This window comes from Spodoptera frugiperda, chromosome 30, assembly GCF_023101765.2.
Source record: "Spodoptera frugiperda isolate SF20-4 chromosome 30, AGI-APGP_CSIRO_Sfru_2.0, whole genome shotgun sequence".
NCBI lineage: Eukaryota > Metazoa > Arthropoda > Insecta > Lepidoptera > Noctuidae > Spodoptera > Spodoptera frugiperda.
In genome coordinates, this window is record NC_064241.1 from 1,618,118 (window position 1) to 1,644,500 (window position 26,383).

The 26,383-nt window shown below is 38.7% G+C and overlaps 1 protein-coding gene and 1 long non-coding RNA gene across 5 annotated transcripts in view; one reads left to right on the forward strand and one right to left on the reverse strand.

Moving 5' to 3' along the window:
• LOC126912830 (uncharacterized) overlaps positions 1-26,383 on the forward strand; it is a 481,090-nt gene that overhangs the window by 391,503 nt on the left and 63,204 nt on the right. The gene's annotated exons all lie outside the window — the stretch shown is intronic.
• Positions 1-26,383, reverse strand: part of LOC118269701 (uncharacterized) — a 185,769-nt gene that overhangs the window by 10,780 nt on the left and 148,606 nt on the right. For all 3 annotated transcript variants that reach the window (XM_050706987.1, XM_035584954.2, XM_050706986.1), the window contains exon 2: positions 3,149-3,357. In XM_050706987.1, the coding sequence (XP_050562944.1) occupies positions 3,149-3,334 (186 nt within the window). In that variant the 5' untranslated portion in view covers positions 3,335-3,357. The remainder of the gene's footprint in view (positions 1-3,148; positions 3,358-26,383) is intronic.

The following is a 26,383-nucleotide window of genomic DNA, read 5'->3' on the forward strand; positions in this document are numbered from 1 at the left end:
CATTCCGCTAAATGTTCAAGGAAAACTCCGTGAGGAAACCTGAACTTCTGATTATAAATTTGAAATTCACCAACACATTGAGTAAGCTTGGTGATTAATGCTCAAACCTTCTCAATGCGAGAAGAGGCCTTTATTCAGCAGTGGCTACTTATAGGCTGTTGATGTATGTGATGTGATATGATATGGTAATGGACTAGACATCTTATTACATGGATGTTAACATAACTGGTGTGAAGTAGGCTGTACTTAACCCATTAAACGCCAAAGGGACTGGCGTTAGCAACGATTTGCCTTCAACAGATTTTTGTGGGCTGTTAAAATCTTAAATGGCGTGACGTCATATTGAAAAACTTAATAACACTTTATCTAAGCCAATAAGTAGTAAGAAAAATATTTTGAAACAGTTACAAAATATGTGTCCCAGATTTTTTTCGTTCTATTTTTTGTACATACACTTTTTAGCTGACCGTATTCAAACGTGAAACAGCCAGTTTTGTTCGCAAATTTTTCGTACATTGCCCATAAAACTGTTTTTTGGTACTCTTTCTTTCTACCTGCTTTAAATTTATTTAGGTAATGAATACAATTTCTCTGCAAGTTTCATTTTTGCTGTGTTCTTTAAATGACAACAATGACAATGGCTTTTTATAGTTTCAAATTTTAGTTTTAGCTATAGGTGGAGGAAATTAAGTGTGGGAAAGCCCTGCTTAAATGGAGTGGTACCACTTTTCACAGAAAACCAACTTGAAACACGCTTGCGTTGTGTGAAAGATTAATGTTTCCCAGATTCCACAACAACTAGTTTCCCTAAATTCCTAACCCCTAAAAGGCCGGCAACGCGATTTGTAACATTTTTCGGGTGTCTATGGGCGGCACAATTGCTTACCACAAGTGATTTCCGTCTGCTCGCTTACCGGCTTATACCATTGAAAAATAACAATCATAAATCAGCAACTTAGGACTATCCCTATTGCTATATCTCGACACCAGCAATTTATACTCGTACTCGAAATTTGGAAAAAACTTTTTTTATGCCAAGTTGCTTAAAATGTGTACATACGTCATTTGAGAAGAAATATGCAAAAATAAGAAAGTTACAAATTTATAAAACCTAAGTAAAGGTACTTTTTGAAATCACTCGATTTATATTACGCCAACTATTATTAGCGGAATGCGCGGGGAACTTTGGTTCGTCCAACACTGCACTAACTCATAGTTAGCGTAGTTTAGTTTCGTGTGTATACTTGTTCGTTTGTAAATGAACGACTTAGCGACTTTAACATATGTCCGTAAATTTATGTGTTAACGTATTAATTAGTTTATTAATGGTACGTTGACTATTCTTTTTGTAAGTAAGTGAAATGTTCTTTATAAAAGTATTGAAATGCATCAGATTCTTGATCATGCACTAGACCTTTGGTACTACACTACGCTAACTGTTAGACGTGTATAAGATGTAACATTTTTTTGATGACATTACGTTTAAATACGGCTAACTTGCGCTAAATCAAAAAATAGAACTAAGTAAGGAAATATAAATATGAGATATTACAATGAATAAATTAAATCTTTAAGCCAAATTTCAAAAAAGTATCTTAATTAATTAACCAAGTTATCACGTTTTTCCGCTTTAAACGCCTAACTGTAAAGTACGCTTTTTGAGTTACGTAGTATAAATTGCTGGTGTCGGTCTATTCCTACCAAGCTACACCAAAACATATAAATCCCAATAAACGAATTTAATTCCAAAAGCAATTACAGAATCACTGCACCATTCAGCTCAACTGATCTCACATCGTTCGCTTTGTTTATCGCAGGTGACTCCAAAGAATTAGATTGGTGCTATCGAGCGCTATCCATCCGTGTAATAGCATCTTTAATCTGCCCCTGATCGAGTCAGGAGGAACACATTGGAAGGTTAAACCCCTAATTATCTTTATGTACCTCCTGGGTGATTTTGAATTTAAGGTGATTGAACTCCATAATGTAATTTGATTGGTTAAAGTTTGAGAGGTTAACTTGAAAAATGGTATTGAGAGTTTTGAGTGGGTTTAAAAAAAATATGTTAAAAAAGTATTTATGAGACGAGCTGTTATCGGCTTATCTGTGATTCTTAGCTCGAACGGTGATCCGTTCATCATCAGGTTCCTTGGATTTATCGGCGCCGTCCGACCCGAAACACCAGAGGTGCTACAAGTTATGCCGGCCGTAGGGGTTAGCATTTGAGGATTGTTTCCCAAAAATCTTCAATTGTGATTGAGGAGATTGGGGAAGGGGGTAATTAGGTCTTCGGTAACCTTCCTCATACAACAAAACACAAAACAAACGTTATTTCACGTCAGTTTTATTTGAGACCGTGGTATCGCTCCAGTCCAGTCAGCCCATTGATTATTATTAGTGCTGTCATTACGAGAGGCTTGTGTTCAGCAATGAATGGTTTGTGGTTGATATGATGACGATGATATTATGTGTAAATAAGAATTTCATTAAAATTATCATATTGTGTTTTATTATAATATATATGAATGTCAACTTGAGAGAAAATACGACTTCAGGGACATACAAAGCTTCCTTTTTCTTTATTGTAGAATTTTATGTCCTGAATAATTTTCCATCAAAAAAGTACCCAAGTATGCTAATTATTCTTAGCAGAGAACTGTAAAACATTTTAATGAGTAAAACCATCAAGTATAATATGAATATAAATTATTAAACAATAGGACTTATTAAGTAAAAGACAATACGGAAACTGGGAAACACGACGCGTGTGAATTACGAATTGCTTAATTCATATTAGATTGGAAACACGTGTATTCATAGATGCCTGTCTATATTTGTACATGTAATACTAGTTAACAATAGACATACCCACGATTGTACCCTCAGGGCAGTGGTAGATAATATTGGAAACGTATTATATATCAGAAGACATTCATATAATTGATTCATACAAACAACGCCATCTATGTTCGGTGTAGAGAACTACACATACACGATGAGTTTGATAACTCCGTTCTCTCGTATGCTTATTACATATTGGCGACGATTTTAACAGAAATTGTAGATAAAATGAGATTTGTAACAAAGCTAAAAGGATAAATTGAAATGTTTAGGCAAAAGTTAGTATTAATTATGACTTTTTACTCACATCCACATAAATCCCAGGCAAACCAAATACTCTGGTATCTGGATCTTCCATCGGCGTATACCTGTAGAACTCATGGTTGCCTCTGTACCACTTCACTGAGTACAGTGGCGCCCCCTGCATGTCCCGGGAACAAATTAACGCGGCTGTGCCACCCCTGATGACTGTTGACGGCTCAACTAGAAGCATGACGTCTCGAAGGCTTGTGACACCTGGAAATAAGAAAAAAATGACTTTATTTAGATGTTCGTGGAACCAAACGCTATATTATTGTAAAGGACATTTTTTGCTTCGAAAATTATCATTAAGTATTGTATTGTAGACTCTGGTCATCTGTGCTCTGGTCGAGATCCTTTCATAATTACAAAATAAAATATTTTATTAGTGGTAAAATCTTTCAAATAAATTTAATGATGTGTAAATAATATTTTCCTTTTTTTATTTCGTTGTACATGAAATAACAGACAACATTTCGAAGTGACCTTTCCAGTCTAGTTAAGCCCTTATAATTTGTTTTTCATTAACAAAATTAATCTCATATTCATGCCTTTATGTAGCTTTTAAAACGTATTCAGTAAAAATGTCTAAATGTTCATATTCTGTCTGTGTTTAATGTTGGATCTCAAGTTAATGAAGTACTAAAACATTTTTAATTAAATTTAAAAAAGAAATTAGGTGAAAATATTCTTTGAATTATTGTTTAAGTATTCAGGTCTGATTCTTACCATTAAATCGTAACTTTTTATTATAATCAAGTCACTGATTTCAGTAATTAGTGAGATATTTTGAACAAAGGAGTTAAAATTAAATAAAAATTTGAACAAAATGTCTTAAATCAGAATCAGACCCATGCAAGCGTGTCTTCTATTTCATAAGACTTTTACCAAACTAGTACTAAAATAATGTATATCTTAAACGTCTTGTTAAGAAAAGGTTGAACATAATGTCACCGTATCCTTAAATGAAATCATAATAAAGTATGAGGAAAAAAATATTAGATCTAAACGAATTCCAGACATACGAGCTTAGCTTCCACGTGGAGATCAAAAAACAAAGGGACCTGAGCCACCTCAATAAATTGTCAAACAAAACCTGACATACGATATATGCCCTCGGTTCCACTTGCACACTAAAAAAGAATGACAAAGTATGATCACATTTCTTCGATATCTAACAGAGGACATTTGCCGAAGCAGATTGATTGTACTATAACTCTTACCAGACATCACATATTGACCGCGTTATAAACATAAAGCACCAGTATTTGTCCCGTCCCCAATTTTGAGTTGGAAAGAAAATATTTCTGAACAAACATACTTAGTGCTTTTTGTGTCTAAAGCAAAGATAAACTTTGCCGGATTTTGGTCGTGTTTTTGTTGAAATCATTTCAGTAACAGTCTAGTGTTTGCTCTTGTGAAGATGAGATGAATCGTTTTATGTTTTCAGGTCAATAGGCGGACGATATTGGAACAATAACGAATATCCTAATTCAGAGAAAACTTTGTTATTATAATAGTGATAAGACGTACTGACACGTGTCTGTGTAATATATATTACTGGGGCATAACAGTAGATTGAGCGCATTGTGCTTGTGAGCGAAATTATATAAAAGAATATTAGAAAGACAAAAATATTCGTAAACATGAGTCAATTGTTTGAGCCGAAGACCTAGCACTATAAATGTACGATATAATAAACAATAAAGACGAGTTACTTAAAGTGAAACAGAATATAAATATAAAGGCTATCAAAATCCAATCTTGATGTCTAATCCCACTGAATGTTATTTAGCTAGGCCAATCAAAGTAATTGGGTACCTGAGATTGGTATATAAACTTTGACACTAACAAACTCAATACTCGATCCAGTAGCGACGTTGTCAGCTTACCTAACAATAATTCCAATGACTTAAATTAATTTTAGTTGACATTTTGTACCAGCTTTCTTGTTCGCCACTTCTGCTAATGAATATTATATCTATCTTTTACTAAACGAAGCTTTAAAACTGTCAAAATAGGTTTAGCAATTTCTGTTTTGAATTTGAAATTAGTTCTTGTGACTAGTTGGCTTCGTTTGAATATTAAATAAAAATACTTTCGTTTTAGCGAAATTGGGTTATCATTGTTATCGGTAGTACCATCAAGTGTAATATGAAGAGTTTTATGAATGTCAAACGCAAGGTTCTGAATGTATGGCAATTTAAGGGTCTATGTGAAGATTGAGTCTGAAAAAAAATATTACCAAAATCTATTTTAACCTATAAACAAGATCACCAAAATATTATTTTTTTGAGGATAGCCACAGAAAGGTGAATTTAAAAATAAGTTTTCCCCTTCCTTGATAGCTATAAAGTACGTCATCAACAAAAGCTAAAAAAAGAACATCTTTTGATGTATGATTTGTTTTGTCTAATTGAATTATTTATCGGTGGTAAGGATCAAAAATATTCCTTTGTCTCTTCCCCTAGACAAATGGTATAAAAGTTATTCAATTCGAAAGAATAAGTCGTCTATGAGTTTGGATGTAATTTATCAAATATCTGAGTCGATCCCAATCAAGGGATTTTCTGTGTTGACTCTAACTTACTCTCTGTGTACTGTTCCTATGAACAGTACTGTAATAAGTACTTTAAACTTTCTATGAAGTTTAAAATGACTGCACAGTTGGCGCGGTAGCTGGGCAACTGGCTGCAATATGTAGCGGGTTCGATTCCCGCACGAAGCAACTCTTTGTGTGATCCACAAATTGTCGTTTCGGATATGTGAACTTGTATGTTTGTAAACGCACACGCATGACACAGGAGAAAATAATAGTGTTGGGCATTGTTTTTTTTTTAATAAAAATAATACTAAAATCATTTTTACAACTTAGGTTCTTCACAATAATCATGATGGAAAGTACCCAGAACAAAATAAATTAGTATTCTATAAAATCCATTTTAGGCACCATAAATATACAAAATGATTGTTCAACAACATTGATGATGTAACAATCTCACTCCAAAGAGCATTTCACTTAGTCTGATATATCAAAGTCAAAGCAAAGTTAAGGACATTAAGTACGCTTTGTGGATTTCCACCTACCGCACTTTCGTGTACTTGGCATGCTTGTGGCCAGACAAGTATTCAATTCTCAAACTATATTAATTGTAATTTAGATATACCCAAGTACATATACACATATATATGTATATATACCAAGTTTCCTATTGTCATCGAACAGGAAACTATGGATGTAGTAGTTTGGTATGTGTCAAAGGTGATTGAAAGTTGTGTTCGTTATCTAATTAGTGTTGTTTACTACTTTGATCAATGGCTTTCGATCGTAGAAAAGGTTGGAATATGTGTACTATTAATTGTGAGAAAGAGAGATATATAATAGAGAATTTCACATGAAATTGTGCATAGCACAAAGAATTTTCGGTTCTGTAATATTGTTCTTTCCTTATCCGCAACATAGATGGCGTTAGTAGTACGGTACAAAAGAAAAACAATTGTTATGTGATTTCTTTATGTTTTCGATTCGAGATTTAACTTTAATGTCAAGTTATTGTGAAGATATTATATTAAGTGAAAAGGAAGCGTCAAAAAATCAATACCACGATGAAATACGGGATATATATAAAAAATCGACATATTATGAACTCAATCATATGTTGAATAATGACGAGGAGGTCCTATATAACCTAATATAGGTAAATTTTCAGAAAAAAAGTTTCCTAAGTAAACTCAGCACTGAGATAAAAGTCAATTACCAGATTAGTTTGTTAATTATTTATTTGTCTGTGACACAGCGACGAATTTCAAGAATAGTGTTATTGAGTTTTTCTTATTCGTGACTAATACAAAATAGTGGTAAGTAGACCTAATACTTACGCACTTACCTTTTACTAAGTTAACCTTAAATTAATTTAGTACTACTCCTAAAAGTCTGTGTTTACGACGAAAATGAGGTGTTTACTTTAATACTACACTCAGACTACTTGCTCAGCCTACTAGTCTTAAGTGAAACTAACAAGGTCAGCGGTCTTAGGGTCAGCGCACATATAAACGGCAAGGACACAGCACGGGTGAAGCGTTTTTTGCTTTGGAAACATATGAAAATGCTGTAAGCACGCTTCCACCGCGCGGACCGCGCGCTTACAGCCTTTCTGTCATACAAAACATATTACGATTAAATGTGGTTTTTTTTTAAGTAGGGAATATTATCCAATGACTACCACCCTGTTCCTACTTCTGCTCTTCGAGCCGGTGCGCCGGTAAACCCGCTATCAAGTGGTGGGAAATAACATTTTTATTTTTGGGTTGAAGTGGTCCCGTTAAAATGTGATATATCCTATAGGTTCGCTTGCAAGTCGAGCCAAGCATGATTAGGGTTTATTCTGTTTTAAAAAAATATCTTAGTAACAGTACCAATTCTGGAATTGTGCCATATATGTTGAGTAGAAATAGGACATGGAACTCATAACATAACAAATGAAAAGTGTGTTACATTGTATGTTTTCCCCCCTTGCCAATCTTCCTAGTCCCCGATTTCCCAGCAACCCTTAATTCCTAGCCCCTGGCGGCGGCGTTTGCTTAACATTGCCGGCAACGCACTCGGGGCGCCTCTGGTGTTTCGGGTGTCCATAGGTGGCAGCGATTGCTTACCATCGAGTGATACGTCATCTCGCTTTCCAGCGAGTTCCTTAAAAAATGTGTATATGCCTCTTCAAAGATTATAACTCCAGAGAAAAACGTGACGCAATGTTAAAGTGTTTGTTATGTATGTGAAACTTTAGATACATGTCCTATATCATGTTTTCGTGAACAATATTAAAAGACCTCTATAAAAACGTACCTGTGTCATCGAAATGACAGCAAATAAAACAGACGTGCAATGTTTACTGTAGGACCCTTTAATGCGTGTTGAGACTACCGTAGCAGGTTATTTTAAAATTCCCTTTGTACTGAACTTGATATGTTTTTATAACGACGTCATAACATACATAATACGGTTTTCCCTATGGAGTATGTCTGTATGCATTTTGTATACTTGCAATTGACTTACTTTCTTATTTCAGGTCTATATAAATAAGCATATTATTAGGTAACACTCAGTAACGTTCTAGGTTTCATTTTTTTACTGAGAATAAAATTATAACAATCTTAAGTCTTTGACTGCCAATAGAAAACTGTTGAAAGGAAATCCTCCCCTAACATCGGTTACCGGTGACCGCCACCACGGGTTCCATGTGTTAAAAATCCGAAATACTACGTCAATTATAAGGGGATTGAGTCTAAAATCCTTTGCTCAATACTAATAAACAAAGATACCTTTAATTTTTAAATGGTTTCTTTTATCATATTAGCTTACACAACAGTCATAACGTTTTATAATACTCAATACAGTATAAGGTGTCACACTTCCATTTCTTTACAAAATATCTTTACACGAGAAATATTTTCTTGTAAGTATATCATATTACATGTTTTCAATTTTCTACTACGTTGGCCTCGTTTGTCATACAAAGATCTATGACACTCGTTCCGGATAGTTACACACCCAAAAGTTTCTTCAAAGGTATAATATGTACCTAGCTTTATATAAAATATATGGCAAGGCCTTTTGAGTTTATTAAGATTCAATTTTGAACCTAACGTAGAAAGAAATTTGTTTAAAAAAACTTAATTTTGAATGAAGGCTTGTTATCGTACCGTATGTAAAGTTAAAACCATAAATCTTCCGATAGTGAGCTCACTGTTTTCTTTTTTTATTTGGACTCATAGCGCAAATTGTATTTGTCTTGATGATTTACCTAACCTCAATTAATCCAAATAAATAAATAAATATCCACAATTTAATTCATCTCACAGTAACCTTATATTTATTAAAAAAATCTATTTAATTTCAACAAATCTTCTGTAGCCAACGCTCCATAAAATCTACCGTCCTACCGTCAACATCCCTGCGGTTACTCATTTAAGGGAACCCAGTCTTCCATAAAACCTTCATTAATCCTATTTCATACCTTCAAAAGGTTCCAGAACCTACACTGACACATTAATAGGTCGTTAAAGAAAGAAATATACTTCAATCTGCATAATATTAATGTTACTTTTCCGCTCTTCAAGTGAAATCACGTCATTATTTAAATTTTCCCTTCGGCAAACAACCCGATCTTTATCTGAAAATGGTGTCCTAATCTATTCTAACATCAGAAACTGTTTCTGGGAAATAATAAAGATTCGAAAATCGTTGTTTTTGGCTTCTATATGCAATATTAGCTTTTGCCAGTGGCTTCGCCCGCGTTTCCGTGGGATAAAAAGTATTCTATGTATTATTTTAAAACATAATCTACCCACTGTTCCATTTCATCCCGATCCCTTCAGCCGTTTTGATGTGATTGATAAACATTAAACTCACAAACTTTCGCATTTATAATATTAGTAAGATTTAAAATCCTAAGAGCTTCCAACTCGATTTTGATTTTTATACCGCTTGTTGAACAAAAAACACAGAATTTTTACTTCTCATATAGATTATCTTTAATCATTCCAGAGTAACAATTGTGAACTATGATTTCTAATCAGGATGGTAGTAGGATTAAAATTTTAACAAAAGATTTGGAACATCCCATTTTCCACAGTCTACTTAGTCCAAGAGTGATTATAATCACAAAAACGCCACAAAGTTTTGGCAAGAACCTTCATCAAATAGACCGCTTTACTTCATATATAAAGTAATCTAGAACTTTCCCTAGTTCATTCACCGAGGCTCTTGGGACAGATGTGCCTATAGTGACGGCCGACAAAGAAAAAGATACCTAAATAAAGTAGAAATAGATGTCAATGTACAATAAAGTATGTATGTGATCTAAAAAACGGTTACTAGGCAGTTGCGTTATTTTATCTGGTCATCTTGTCAATTGGAGCATTTAAATATTTTATCATAAATCTATCTTCGTTATGTTTGACGGAATCTTCGAATAAATCAACGCATGTTGTACCTATAAGTATATACAAAATAGTTGAAAACTGAGATTGATTTAAGAATAATGTAACGAGAATACAGCGTTTACAATTTCAAAATGAATGGATGGAATACAAGAACGTTTCAGTTCAGACCAGACATAATTAGAGGTGCAGAATAAATCACAATCGGAACATATAATGGTGAAATACCTATTAGCATTTTCTAAGGCACGAAATATTGAACCTGAATTACCATTATTACTGGACATTTTAATAAACTTTACCTACATGATAAAGTAGGACGAAAAATGGTCGGTTTTCACCAAAACATTAATTTGATTGATGATGCGACCAGTCTTTGCGATTGACTGAAATAAAATGGCGTCCTTTAAATGACAGCACCATAGACAAAATAGATTGATCGAATTTCAGGTCTCTTGATAATATAATTTGAGCTCACCGATATTATAAAGGCTAAAATATCCTTTTCCTAGAACATATAAATATGTAATATTGTTTTTTTCATAAGCTCGGGAAAATTGATGGGTTTTGTAAAGCGACCAAATTAAAACGTTATTTTCTTATAAGCTTATATATAGTGTAGCTACACTTTGGCACGTGCACCTAGCTTTACTGATAGATAGACTGACAGAAAATTCAATTTGACGTTTCAAAAGTGCCTAATTAAGGATTAATTGAAATAAATGCTTAGATTTTGACTTTGGGAAAAATAGCAAATCGCTATTACAAACATCTTGTACAATAAGTATAAGATGAAACATTTTATAAATCGTAGAATCGAAATTCACTGAAACCTTTTTTTTTACTTAGTTGTTAAATACGCGATTTTATGCTCGCGTACGTACTGACCGACGACGTACCGGTGACCGATAAAGTAAATTCGGATATAAATTTGAATCAAACTGCTTTCAGTATTATTTTAACGTTAATTGAAATAAGATTTGAAGTCGAATATCCTGAGTCTGTTTGTTAATTCAAGCGTGTGCCTCTTTAACTTTCTGCGGATCACAGAATTCATTCATTTCCAAATATTCATGCCCTTGACATTTCAGGCTATTTACGTCAAAACAAATTACAAGATTCTCTTTGAACACGTGATAAAATGCTAAGTTCTTAGTATTCCAATTGATTTCGTGGCATACGAGTAATATTGGAGAGGCTAATGATCAGAGGTATGTAAAAGCTTTATGTAATTCCAGGATTTAAGGTCCAGAAAGAGACGTAGAAATATTAATTATTTATGTATTTCATCACATAAGAAACAAGATATCCTCTACTAAATATCGGCCTCTCTTAATATGTTCCAAGTCATACGGTTGCAAGTAACTCTATATACTTAGGTAGGTAGGTAATATGTGTTGCAAAAAAAGTTAATTTTTCGATGTACAAACGATCGCAATATAGAATAACCTTTTAACTGTCTACACATTGTCTGACGAGGCACTATCTTTTTTATAGACCCTCCCATTACAAGGCAAAGGCGTCAAAGAATGAAAGAAGATAGGATATATCGATGGAAATAATGATTCTCATTCTGGCTTGTTACTTTTATCCCCGAAGGGGTAGGCAGAGGTGCACATCACGTCAAGTAATGCTGCTATACACTTTTCACTATTTGAGTTAGAAGTCCCATGTAATAGGGGGTGAGCCTATTCCCATATACTAGGCACAATTCCGTGCTACTACTGTGAAATTTTCGAAAAACCGAAAACATCCCATTAATATTTTGCTCAACCCGGGTATCCCCTAGACCTCTTGTCGGGCAGTCGCACTTGCAACCACTTGATCAACGAGGCAATCTATCATTCAAGCAGACTTATTGTTTATAGCCACTATTCACAGATTTCTATAACAACACAATAGCATTATCCAACCTCAAATTAGGTAACAGCTAGTCATTTGTTTTGCTTAAACTGTTTTGGTTCAGTGATTCTTCCAGACTCCCGATTCCGATTCGTTTTCCATTTTCCACTCGAAGTAAACTGTGATTAGGCTTTTTTTCTCTTCGAGAAATGCCTACTTTTGTCGTGCTTCGAATATTAATAGAGGTTTTATATTGTATTTTAAGCATTGTCATGGCTTTTCGGCATTTCGAATGCTTTCCTCATGTAGTTATTTTAGAGATTGACGTGTAAAGTGTCAGTTACCGTTAAAAATAAATATCATTTAGTTTTAACGGTAACTGACTTATGTATTTTTATGTACTCCGTGACAAGTAGAAAGATAGTATCTTAAAAAAAATTGTCACGCCTTTTATCCTCAAAGGGGTAAGCAAAGTTACACATTATAGCACGTATTGCCACTGTCCACTCTACCAACAAGGTAGTTAAGTAGACAGGCAAGGACAATACAAGGATTGTATTTTATTATTTAAACTATTTCACACAATCAATCAAGAATAAACTACAAAAATTGTCCGAACCATCATTTGCGACATAATTAATACATTTTGAGTGCAATTTACTTTAATAAGTAAAATAATTCTGTAATTTTCCAATACAACATTATATCCCTTTGAAACCTTCAGAGTCCATCACATATTTCCCCACCCACCTCAAATGTAAATTAAAATATACATAATGAATATTTAATCGGACGAACGCGTCCCGAGAATTAAACTGAACATCGCAATAATGTGATTCAGACCTTATATTTATAATTTTATAATTCTATTTCAAACAACTTGGGAGTTACCGAAGTTAATTCAAGGTCAATTATATTGTTGTGGATGTTTGGACATTTTCTTTATTTAATAATAAAGTACAACATGTTGTACTCGACTTGGACTGTTAACGTGATTACTTTAGCGATTCCTGTAAGAAAACATTCTGTTTACGACTTGTTTTTTGGCTTTGTATAAGCAAATTTATAGAAAAAGATGTTTTGTTATTTTTTGTACTAGTCAGCTAGTCATAGTATTATGTAATAAAAGTATGGCTATTATACAGAGGGTGTTATACATAACATACTTCAAATGTTCACAACCCCCAACATATTACTGTATGTGTATTATTTACCCAAATGTAAGTGTGGGAGAACCATACTTCGGCGCGAATGGGCCGGCTCAACTGGAGTGATACCACGAACTCACAGAAAGCCGACGTGAAACAACGCTTGCGCTGTGTTTTGTTGTGTGAGTGAGGTTACCGGGTGTCCAATTACTCCCCTTCCCAATTTTCCCAATCCTTGATTCCCCAACAACCCTGAAATTCCTAATTTCCAAAATCAGGTGATCTGATGTTTTGTGTTACCGGCTATTGTCCATTCGTAAAGTAACCCATTGTGATTTGTACTTCTTACTATCTTTGGCAACACAATCATAGGAGTTATAACATTATGATAGCCTTGATAGTATCGTAAAAACTCATTACTCTGTAATGAGCAAGCAATCGGGTAACACGTCTCTGGGGTATCGGAACAGTGATTTATTTTGTGATGTTGGTAAAATATATATGGTTCAGGTTGGAACATATTGTGCACACTCTGGCCACAATATTTCCCGCACTCTTGTTTTTTGGTCAAATTGAAACATTTAGATTTAGATTCACTGTTTATAGCCAGCCTTTACGTTTCAACATAGGTATAATGAGTATCATAATGAGGAAATTAAGTGTAGCTTATTCGTAGATTTGTATTATAATTTTTAAATATAAATCTACGGTGTTGATTAATTCCTTTACTTCTAATTATAAAATTGACAACATTGTTTGATTGAACGCACATATCTCCAGAATTAAGAATCTGTTTCAGTAATATGAAAATGATGAAAAAAATCCGACCATCATCAATTTCCTTCTGTTCAGAGCTACACGTAATTTTTCCCCTTCATATAATCCTCGGTCCATGTAAAATTCATTTTTAATATGTACTTCAAAGAAGTGTGGAAGAGGGAACGCAAAAAGTTCCATATTAAGCGGATCAGGAACATTGCAGAGTGAATGCGGAATCACTATATTTTTTTATGAAAGGAAGCATATTAATGCATTTATTCTTAAAGTTTCCCATAGTTGATCGTATCGTCACACCTTTTTATCCTATTAGGGGTAGGCAGAGGTGCGCATTACGGCAGATAATGTCACTGTATAATATACACCATTTGCGTTATAAGTCCCATGTAATAGGAAGTGAGTCTATTATCATAATATACTGGGTATAATATCAGACTCCGTACTACTGAGAAATTTACGAAAAGCCATAAAAAGCCCAGTAATTGTTTGCCCGACTCACTTGCAACCACTCGACCAATCAGGCAGTCTTAGGGTTGCTTAGTATTTGAACAGTGCTTTACCACAGTTGCTTAGTATTAGTCGTCTATCTCATAAAATGTTTATTAGATATCTAACCAAACATACGATATTAAAATAGTTTAGAAACGATCACAAACCGACATCCAATCAAATTCCAGACAAGCTATCGAACTTCATCAATATAATCAAATGCGTTTTAGTAGGTATTATTATTCTAGTTTAAACTTTAGAATATTTTACGTAGAGAAAAGAAGAAGGCTGGCTATTGCTTCGGTCAGAAGATAAGCATTGCTATTCAATGTGGCAATGCGGCCAGTCTTCTGGGAACGTTCTCCAGTGACAGTGATGCGGACGAGTACCTTGACGCCTAATCGTGGGATTTTTTTTATCTTTAGTTTTCTTTGTTTAAGTTTTAAGAAAATTCAAAAAATATAAATAATCAGAGTGCCAAATTCTATATAATTTGCTAAACACATTAAACAATATTGCAAACAAAAACAACATACAAAACATTTTTCTTTAACATAATATGGGATCATCCATAACTTATAATACCTCCCGTACATAGCATAAATATTTATGTTTTTCCAAAACACTCTTGACCTTGCGATCACCATTGATCTTCATGTTGGCACTGATCCATTAGCCGATAAAGCTAATGTCAGTCTTCAGATTGATATCTACAAGTATACATAGTACATGTACTTCCTACGCTGAAACATTATCTGAAACGATTTGTGCGTTCATTTTTCATCACGCATTTTCTTTAGGTTTATTTATATACTAGCTGCTGTCAATAGCTTCGCCTGCTTTTGCGTGGGATAAAAAGTATTTTGTGTGTTATTCCAGGTAATGATCTATTCTTGGTCCAACTTTTATTCAGATCCTTTCATTCAATTTGACGTAATTGGGTAATAAACACACAAATATTTGCATTTGTGGTAGTACTAAGATGACTGAAGGACTTCAATATTAACTACCCAATATCGGTACCTATAATATCAGGTATTGGCACTAATATTACTGCAATACAATACTAATTTACTGATATCTTAAATGTAAACGTGTGTATGGATGGGATGAAGTAACTAACAATATCATAGTAAACATTTAGTATTTATTAGCAGAGTTTACGTTGGACTATTTTATCATTATGGATAAAATATCATCTGTAGTATAGAATATAGGATCATAGAATCCTTGACGAAAATAAAGAAGTAACTTTGACAAAAATCAATATGAAAATGTGATATCAAATTGATTAAGTAACAAAATCTACATTTACCATACATTCTAATACAATACCATTAAAACTAAACTCTATAGTAACACATTTAAGGTTTAAATAATTCATATAACACCGTCACCTTTGAAGTCAGTATTACTTAAGACTGTTCATTTGACACTTGAACTTTGTTCAACGAGATTGCTTTCAGTTGGTACGTAACTATGGCTTGTTTGTTTTGAAATTTAATATGAGGCCGCAGTTCTACTAACAATCAAGTACTTGGTATAAATGTGTTCGAGATAGCGTCAATGATGGCGTGTGTGTGTGTGTGTGAACATCTTATTTTGTGATATAGAAAAATATTGTAGATGGTGTAATCTGATTTCTCACTCGGGATATTTTTTTTATTATTATATTATACAAATAATTTTAAGAGTCTTATAGTAGAGTAGAATAGTCTAGAAAAATATCTTACCAGTACTATAATTTATTAGATATCGTAGTAAAAATACCATTCAAAGCCTTAAAGAAAACTTTAAACTAATTTATCAAGAAAAGACTGATGACTGTTGATGAAGCGAAAGAGGTATGTAGCAATTGGCGTTCAATAGTCTCTGCCTACCCCCATAGGAAATAGACGTAAGAATATGTGTGTATGTATGTATAAAATAAATTGATGATTTTCCGCTGAAAATGCTACCCACCCTATGAACAAAAGCCATGCACGTTTAAACCTAGATTGGCGAACATGACAATTGCGGGCTGAACTACAAGCCAATTATAACTTGCTAAATTGAAACATGGCGCTGCTCATCACTTTGCGGTAGTTGCTATCAGATAGAACTGCGTGTTTTCGGTGTACGAAACGTCAGCAACTATTACTGTTTCATTTCCTACTATGTCTTAGTTCTGTTATTAGAAAAGTTTAGTTGGGTAGTGAAGTAAAAGGACCTATGTGAGGAATATGTTCAATGAAACTGCTTTTTTGTTACTTTTGTAAACCGTTAAAGAACCATCTTTAATGGTCATGACTGCTGCTACCAAACAGAAGGAGTTTAACCTCTCTTATGCCGTATATAAGACACAATAGAAAATACATTGTCCGTCGCGTGGTGTGGTGTGTGTCGCGTTCCGACATACGTGGTTAAGTCCTCAGGGTCAATCAAAGTATTATTATATTGTAGGATTTTAAAATTATATTTTTTACCTATCCCACTCTTCTGGGCGGCAATGTAAAAGCCAACTAATGGTTGTCCGTATGAATATTGTTATTCAAAATTTAGTAATCAATTATCATGGAGTATTGATAATAACGAGTACAAATAATCATATAGAGCCTACAACTTAATTTTTAAAGTAAATAGGTAAAAAGCCAAACCAACGCAATATTTAAGGGATATTATGCTCTATGTCATAATTAATTACAGTCTATTTTCGTAGAACTCCATCATCTGTCCATTTCCACGTCTATTAAACACCAACTAAGTTAGAACACAGTTTACAATATTCACAGAATTCATGACCAAAAACGTAATTATGAACTGCGCAAATTAAATTACGATTGTTTGTAACTATTCCAATATATCGTTCAATCAAATTAATGTAATATGTATCTTATAGTAGTTGGCTCTTCTTATGTCAATATGAACAATTTGAATCAACAGAATAAGGCACATTTTAGCATGACAAAATGGTTTACATAATGTTGGGTCGCGACTTATGTGTGTGAAGTCACTATTAAAACTGTTGCATTTGTTACTACGAGTACATTACTAAGGGAGGATCCGAATGAAATTTGGCACGAAGATAGAATATTGTATCGAATTACACTACTTTTAACCAGGTGAAACCGCAGGTAGACGCTAGTGCCCGGGTGTCATCACTGCGAGGACCGTCCTGAGGACACAGTGGAACATACGGTGGCGCTGTGCCCTGCATGGGCTGAGCACCGCCGTGTCCTCAGGGATGTAGTCGGCGACGGCGACCTCTCGCGTCCGGCATTGGTACAAGCCATGATGCGAAGCGAGGGGGACTGGGATGCCATCTCCTCCTTCTGCGAAGCAGTCATGCTAGCTAAGGAGGAGGCGGGGCGCGTGAGAGAACGAACCTCCTCACGCCCCAGCCGTCGCGAGAGACACTCCGGGCGTCGGGGATCGCGCGACGATCTCCGGCCACCGTAAGTGCGGGCCTGCGGACGGCGAGCAAGGGTAGTTCGCCGCCCGACCAGAACCAGACCCGTGCGTGCGGCGCGTCGCGTTCCGCGCGCGCCTCAAAGAGCCATCAGACCACCACAGATGGGGCCCAGTAGGGCTGATGCCTAATCCGGAGCTGCGGACAACCTAGCGGGTTTACCGGGGCTCCGGCTCTAAATGGCAGGAGAAGGAACGGGGTGGTTTTTAGTCAGTAAGAGTCTGACACTCCCTCTCGCCTCGCCCAAGGCGAGAAAAGTCATTGGATGACCCTGAAAAAAAAAAAAAAAGGTAGACGCTAGTAGTGTATATTTATATGTATGCATATAGTCAAAATAATAAAACTCCGCATACTACTGAGAAATAGGGGTGTGCCTACCGAATTGATTTCGCAGACATAATCGATTTGATTCGATAACTCTCGCACAATGTCTAGACTAGCAGTCCCACAATTTGTTGGCGGTTGTCGATACGAAAATTATGCTCACATTTATTACAATAAGGTTCGAAATACAAGATAAGATAGAAAATATTAGGTGAACTAGAAACATGATATTGTTATTGCCGTACATATATTTGCATTACTTTATACACGTGTTTTTGTAAGTAACAAACATGATAAGGCTCATGTTCACTATTTGCTTCAAAGTCAAAGTCATTATTTATTTTAATTAGACCAGGTAGGCACTTTTGAACGTCAAAGCAAATATAATAATATTATTAACGTCTATCACTCTTCTAGTGAAGTTATTTGCTCGTTCCAAAGTGAAAATTCCTGTAGAGAAGAACGAGCAAGAAATCCAAAGGTTCCTCTTTTTCAATCAGATTCAAAATACAATTCTTGGTTACATTGCTTTGCCTTTTTGAAAAACATAGACTTCTGCATGATGAAATGATTTATTTAGCTACGGTATTTAAGCTGTGACTATTATTTTTAATTAAATGCTTAAAATTATTATTTAAAGTGGAAAATAACTTTGGTAAATAAAACACTATTTTAGCAGTGCATTTTAAAATATGAAAGCTGTAGGCAACCATATAAAAACGTTTCGAAACATTCCAATTTAGGCGAAAAAAATAAAAATTATTATTTTTTATTCATACGAAGTATAAATACACAGCTTAAATAAAGCAGAGCAGAGGCTACCATATTTATTTTATATTTATAAATATCATGGTTGCATTAAAAAAGTAAAAAAAAATTCTTGGTACCCAGTCTGGGTAATATTCTACGAATCTCAGGCGAACGAAAAATAGCGGTACACAGAAATACAAATGTAGGCCATTCAAATATTTGTAAACTACCGACCCGAAGTGAAAAGCCAATCGTTCCATCACTGCGACAAACCGAACATTAAAATCCAAAAATATTTTATAAGTAAAACTCGTTTCATAACTAAATAAACTAGTGAATGATTGAATTTCTAGTTTATCAATAATATCGCTTCGTTATAGCTGAAGTTCATTGTTTAATGTTGATATATACTTCGGCCTAAGCACTATTGAGTTTCTTGTTTTCCAAAACTTATGGTTTTATGATTGAGCTGCGGATAACGTTAAAGGTTACCGGGGCTCCGGCTCAAAGCAGGAGAAGGAATGGGGTGGTTTTTAGTCAGTAAGAGTCTGACACTCCCTCTCGCCTCACCCAAGGCAGGAGAAGTCACTGGATGATTTTCCCCCCTCAAAAAAGAGGGTAGGTATGATTGAAGTTTGTCATAATAACAGTCTTTGTGTCTCGGTTTTGAAGACACGTAACCCTGTGAGAACAAGAGTATGTAACATATGTAGTTCGTGCTGAAATAAAATTACTGGAGGCACGAGTGAATAAATAACATGTAAAAACAAGGTCGTTGACTTTGAGAAATATGGGAATGATTTTACTTTAAAATTAGTATTATGGCTGTTTTCAAATGTATTTACTCACAACAGTAGTAGTCCTTTTCCTTAAATTCTTAGACCCGCAGGAGACCTGGCAGGATGCCGAGCCTCCTGTTTGAAGAGCAGGAGTAGGAACGGGGTGGTTTTTAATCAGTAAGAGTCTGACACTACGGCGGGATAAATCATTGGATGATTTTCCTCCCTTTCCAAAAACACCCTCAAGGAACTTGATTTACAAACTCCATTCTCAACATTTTCGACCAGTTCCAAAAATCGAGTGGTAGATTGACCTGTGTAATGTAGCAGAAAATAGAATTTGCGTGTGTTATCGATAAAAATGGTAAAGAATTACGCAGTCTCGGCTCGATTCAATAATGCGGCCTTTAGCTGCTTTTTCACGTATTCGTGGTACCTTTTTCAGTTCCCTTAAAAGGTTTCAATTAGATTTACAGATGTTACCGCGTTTTGGTAATCATGTAATTCATTTTCTCTTACATATTGATAATATATGGTATTACTTGTTTTCGTTTTTGGTGATATTTGGAGTAACATCGGAAAAAGAGATCGTTTTCATGGTTTTGCATTAGTCTGAAGGAACATAATGTGACGGTTAATATTTCCTGAAAACACAGGCAGAGAGAAACACTCACATATGAGTAAATATAATATAGACTTAAATCGTATTTAAAAATGGAGTAAATAATTCTTGTATTATTTTCGCGCTTAACCACTCAAAAAAACAATACGAAAATATTTTTATACGAGTATCTACCCTATTAGGTTAAATAATTTGAAATACCTTACTCATAATATCTAATCTATATAAATTAAGACTATTTTCTTTAACAAGATTGAAGGCCTGAGGATACAACGGGAAGGGCGAAATATTTTTATACCTAATTTCTAGAGCACCTAATAACTTGAGTTTTCTTAACTATTTTTAAGACTACGGTAATTTAATTTGCTGAATGAATATTATTTTATTTGCGAACCGTATTTTTCTAGAGTCCCGCGTTTCAATAGTTTTAATAATAGCGAATATGAGTATGTGTTGTTATGCCTTTTATCCTCGAAGGTGTAGGCAGAGGTGCACATTACGGCACGTAATGCCATTATATAATGTACACCCACTTTTAACGTTTTGTGTATAGGACGAATACACAAAACGGGAAAAAGGGATATGCCTCTATCCATCTACCGGATTTCTTTCATTCATCTACTGATTATCTAAAACTGAAAATTCCAATGATAAGCAAACAGACGTCCAAAACTAACCTAAACATGTGTTTACCCTTTTTCACAGATTACATAGAACCCTTTGTAAATAAACAAGAATCAGAATTAACCGTCTTTTTACTTCACTCGGTCAAAGTACTTAACAATATTATTGGGTGCACACGCAAGACGAATATTCTCACGTAACTTAGTTAAGTTAATAAACCTCGCAGGTATTAAGCATAAGCTGAAAATAACTTCGACTCAATCCACGTAACTTGGCAATTTAAGTTTTCAAAACTATCTTGAAGTTGGTGCTAGTTAAACGCTAGTTGTTCGGCCCTAGAGGTTTCCTATTTAGCTCTGGTGTGAAAACAAGACATAAGCGGCTTGGGTTTATCAGATGGGATTTATCGAAAATCTCTCTAATCTACTCTGTAAATTGGTTCAAAATTGAATGTTGCTTACATGTATATGTCCAAGAGGGAATTCATTAAAATTAATACATACATTAGGCAGTGAAATGTATCAAATACATAAAACAATAATATGAGGAAACAAAAGTCTTTAATCAAATTTAAATCAATTAGCAGAAAGTTATACGAAAATCATGTTTTAAACATAAATAAAATGAAACATAACGTTTATAAAATCATTCGTATATGTTAAATTAATTTGACATCTCGCCACTACTAATGAGCATAATGTTCCGCTACGCTGCATGCTACGAACTGCTACGGCGTAGCAAAAAGCTACGTATCTTTGAAAAGTGATGTTTGCATGGAAAAGCTTACGGAGTATTTTAGGTTTTAATTTACCAAAAATGCATTTATGTTTTAACAAATCAATGCATGTTGAATTTAAACTACATAATTAGTCATATTTGAGAATATTTCACCAACTGCAAATTGTCACTTAATTTACCTTTTCAAACACCATTTCGTTTAATTCCAGTAAATTGAAACTAATTACACCTGAACTAAAACCATTGCTGCTCGAATTTAACCACATTTTGCAGTAACACAAGTAGTTAAAAGGTCTACTTGTGTTCATTTTAGGCTTTACTAAATCTTTATACGAGTACTAAAACAATTTATATTTAATTTGGGATTTTACGTGAAAGATTAGATTGGTTAAAAAATAAAATATGCATTAACAACAGCATTTAAGTGTGTAACGAACTTTTCATAAATTTTAATATAAAACAGGTTACATAAAATGAAAAAGATTCACGTGTACTTTACATTAAATTTTTAAGGTAAACAAGCAGACGGATCGCATGATGATAGGCAATAGGTAATCGCCGCTGCCCATGAATACCCGAATCATCAGAGGCGTTACAAGTGCATTACCGGCCTTGTGGGGGTTAGGTATTTAAGGGTTGTTAGGGATTAAGGATTGGGGATTGGGAAGACTGGAGATACAACGCAAGCGTTGTTTCACGTCAGTTTTCGGTGAGGCCGTGGTGTCACTCCGGTAGAGCCGACCCATTCGTGCCGAAGCATGGTTCTCCCACACTTGAATAATGTGATACAATTTATGATAGAATATTATCAAAGGATGGTTCAGTTGATCTGCAGGTATTGGTTAAGTTCCTAATTTCGATGTCCATCTCAGGCTAAGTACTATGGGGTGCGGTGCCAGAAGACCTCCCCGCGGTGCACCCTGGGTACAGGTAATAGTCCCCCTAACGGGGGTGATAGGGTTGGAGTGACTATTGCCTGTAGCGAACTTCTGGACGGAGCGGAAGGACCCGAGATGGGTTCCAAAGGCGGCAGGCTTTGTGCTGGCACATGGCCTGCGCCTCCGAGGGAGCGTCTTTCCGCCCGTCTCTCTGACTTAGCAGAGAGCGTGGCGGAGAGGCAAGGACGGTGCTCGTTGTGCACTCACCCTGCCAACGAGCAGCATCGGGGCACAAGTTGTCCTCGATTGCAACCGTTGATATCGTAATCCGGGAAGAGGTCATGGTCATGTTTTATGACTCTGAACGGGACGAGGGTCTTGGCTTGATCGCCCGGACCGCGAGGAAGATAACCTCTATAAAAAATTCCTCCAATACCAAGTTCTGGTGCGCGGCGAGGGTATGCGTGGCTGAGGAGTAGTGTCAGTCTCGAGCGCACCCCCAGCTAGGGGACCGGTGGACCCTCTAGTTGGGATACAAATATACACTTACCCAGGTACAGGGGGCACTGCCTGGGTGGACTGAATATTTCCCCCACACTCGTGGGAACTGTATGGGAAAGAAAAATAATTCAAAAAAACAACCAGAGGAGGAGAGGGCAGGTGAGCTAAGCTCGCCTGCAGTTGTTGTGGCAGAGAGCCTTAATGGCTCTGACACCCGTGGGGAGGCGCTGGATTCGTCCAGCAAGTCCCACACACGGGTCCCAAGCTGGAAGGCGTCGGACTCGGAGTCCGACTCCTCATCAGTGTTTGCTGCGAGCGTGAGCTCTCAGCGACAGACAAGGGCGGCTTTCAAGCGCCCCAGGACGGAGGAGGGTCGGGGATTGTCCTCGTCCTCCAACGCGCAGGAGGCCCCGGCCCCCCCTAAAATCCCCACGGCCGCGCGGGGTGGAGGCAGGGGAAGGGCAAGAGGTTGGCAGTTTCTGCCCGGCCCAAGCCAGCTGAGCATCCTGCCGTAGAGGGTGACGCCCTGATCAGTGCCGTCCACTCGGACTCCTCCGTGATGGAGGTTGTGGACGCCGAGGGCTTGAAAGGTGAGCGTGGCTCCGAGACCCTTCGGCAAGCTGTCAGGGAGGGGCTCCGCCAGATAGCAGGGAAGAAGTCCCAGCCTGCCGGAGCCGCTCAGCTGAAGTCGGTGGAGGCCGAAATTATGGCGGCGGCCTTTGATATATGTAGGGTTCCCTCGGCGGGAAAAGTCCACCGGGAGCTGGCCGAAATGCGGCGGGAGCTAACGCGCTTGTCGGCCTCCAATGCGGCGCTGGAGGCCGAGCTCCGGGCCACCAAGGCAGAGCTTGCCGTTTGCCGAGGACGTCAACCTCAACCTCCGGCGGAGCCTGATTTGGTGGAGCTACTGCGCAGGGAGATGGCTGCTTTCCAGCAACGTTTTAATGTGCTGGAAAGCAAACTCCTTCGTCCCCCGCTAGCGGCCTCGAGCTCAGCAACCTCGAGGTCATACGCGGCTGTTGCGGCCAGGCCATCGACCTCCTCTAGTCGAACTGACCGCGGTACTCAACCGGTGGCAAGGCCACGAGCGGCTCCTCCAGCAAGGGCCCCAGCTCCCCCAGTGGTGCAGGCTCCGGCTGGCGGGCAGGCGGTAAATGCGTCTACTGGACGCAAAAGAGGGAGGAGGGGCGCAGCGGCTCAGCAAGCTGCCCCACCCACAGGCGAGCCCACCCTGCCGGCAAATGGTGACTGGCAAGTGGTTGGCGAGGCGAAGAGAGCCGCCAAAGAGGCGAGGAAGCGCCGCAAGATGGCGCAGCGGCAGCGGCGGCAACAGCAGCGCAAGGAGAAGCGCGCTGCGGCCTTGCTTCTCGCCCCTAAGACCGCGGCTGTAGTTATTACGCTACAGCCCGATGCGGTCCAAAGGGGCGTAACGTATGGCGACGTCCTCGCCAAATTGAAGGGGGCGGTGACTCCCGCGGAGTTCGGGGCCCCTGACGGGTTCTCAATGAAGGTGACGGCAACTGGAGCCCGTCTACTTGAGGTCCCCGGCGCGGCCAGCGGTTCATCCGCCGACGCCCTAGCCGAAAGGATTAGGGCGTGTCTCGGTGCGGAAGAGGTTCGCGTGTCCAGGCCCATCAAGTGCCTTGACTTACGAATAATGGGCCTGGACGACTCTGTGACGGAGCACGAAGTGGTGGCCGCTGTCGCCAGGACGGGAGGGTGCCCTGTTGACCAGGTCAAGGCAGGCACCATCCGTCCGGACAACTCGGGGCTGCGCACGGTGGTGGTAAGTTGCCCCGTGACAGCGGCCAAAAAGATTAAGGAGGGCAGAAGGCTCCTGGTGGGGTGGGTCTCGGCGCAGGTCAAGCTGCTCGAGGCCCGGCCTCTGAGGTGCTACCGCTGCCACGTGGGCCACCACGTGAGCGTTAAATGCACCTCGGAGGTTGACCGCAGCGACCGCTGCTTCCGCTGCGGTCAGCCCGGTCACAAGGCCGGTACGTGCACCGCCCCGCTGCACTGCGATGCATGTGCGGCGGCTGGCAAGCCGGCCAATCACCGGGTCGGGAGCAAGGCCTGCTCCCCGCCTACCAAACCCAGGGGTAAGGGTAGGCCCTCCGCCGCCCCCGTCGTTTCCGCCACCGCCGCCGCCGCAGTCGCCACTGCTACCGCCGCCGCGGCCACCGCCAGCCGTAATGCCGCCAGGGAGGAGGTCGTGATGGATTGTCAGTAATGACTCCATTCCGCCTCCTCCAGGCGAATATCAACCACTGCGCCGCCGCTCAGGACCTTCTACTCCAGAGCATGGCGCAGTGGTCAATAAATGTCGCTGTGGTCTCCGAGCCGTATTTCGTCCCGCCCATGGATCACTGGGTGGCGGACTTGGACGGCTCGGTGACCATCATCTCGTCGGCCGCCGCCGGGACCCCGACTCTCGAGAGCGCTCAGAGAGGCCGGGGTTGTGTCGCAGCACGGTTCGGAGAGATCGCTGTGGTGGGCGTGTATTTCTCTCCGAACCGAACTCTCGTCGAATTCCACAACTCCCTGAGGGAGTTGGTTGACGTCGTCGTCGGGTTCCGTTCCCTCCCCGTGCTTGTCCTCGGGGACTTCAATGCCAAGAACTTGGCTTGGGGTTCCCGGTTGACCGACGTTCGGGGTAGGATGGTGGAAGACTGGGCTCTGGAGACAGGCCTAGTCGTCCTGAACCGGGGTTCTGTCCCCACGTGTGTGCGGATGCAGGGTGAGTCGGTGGTGGATATCTCGTTCGCCAGCCCCGCTCTGTCACCGCGTGTTGTTGACTGGCGCGTTATGGAGGAGGTGGAGACGTTTTCTGACCACCGGTACATCCGGTTCAACGTCTCCGCCGAGTCCGCGGACCCGCCAGTCAGACAGGCCCCATGTGGCCCGCGTTGGGCGCTAAGACAGCTGGACCGGGAGCTTTTCCTGGAAGCCGCAATCGTGCAGGCCTGGGTGATACCACCAGACAGGCCTGCCGACATCGATGAGGAAGCAAGATGGCTCCAGGACGCCATGTCCAAAATATGTGACGTGGCGATGCCCCGGGTCCGGCCAGGTCAGCGCAAGCGCCAGGTGTACTGGTGGTCGCAAGAGTTGGCTGCTCTACGCAGTACGTGCGTTACTGCGCGACGCCGGTACACCAGGCACCGCAGGCTCCGTATCCGCGCTCCAGACGCGGAGGTAAGAGAGGCGGAGTTGTACGAGGGGTACAAGGCGGCAAAGGCCGCCCTAAAAGCGGAGATTTGGCGGGCTAAAGAGGAAGCCCGCCGGGAGATGCTGGAGACTCTGAACAGAGATCCATGGGGGCGCCCCTATCGGATGGTGCGCGATAAGCTCCGCACCTGGGCTCCCCCGCTGACTCAGAGTCT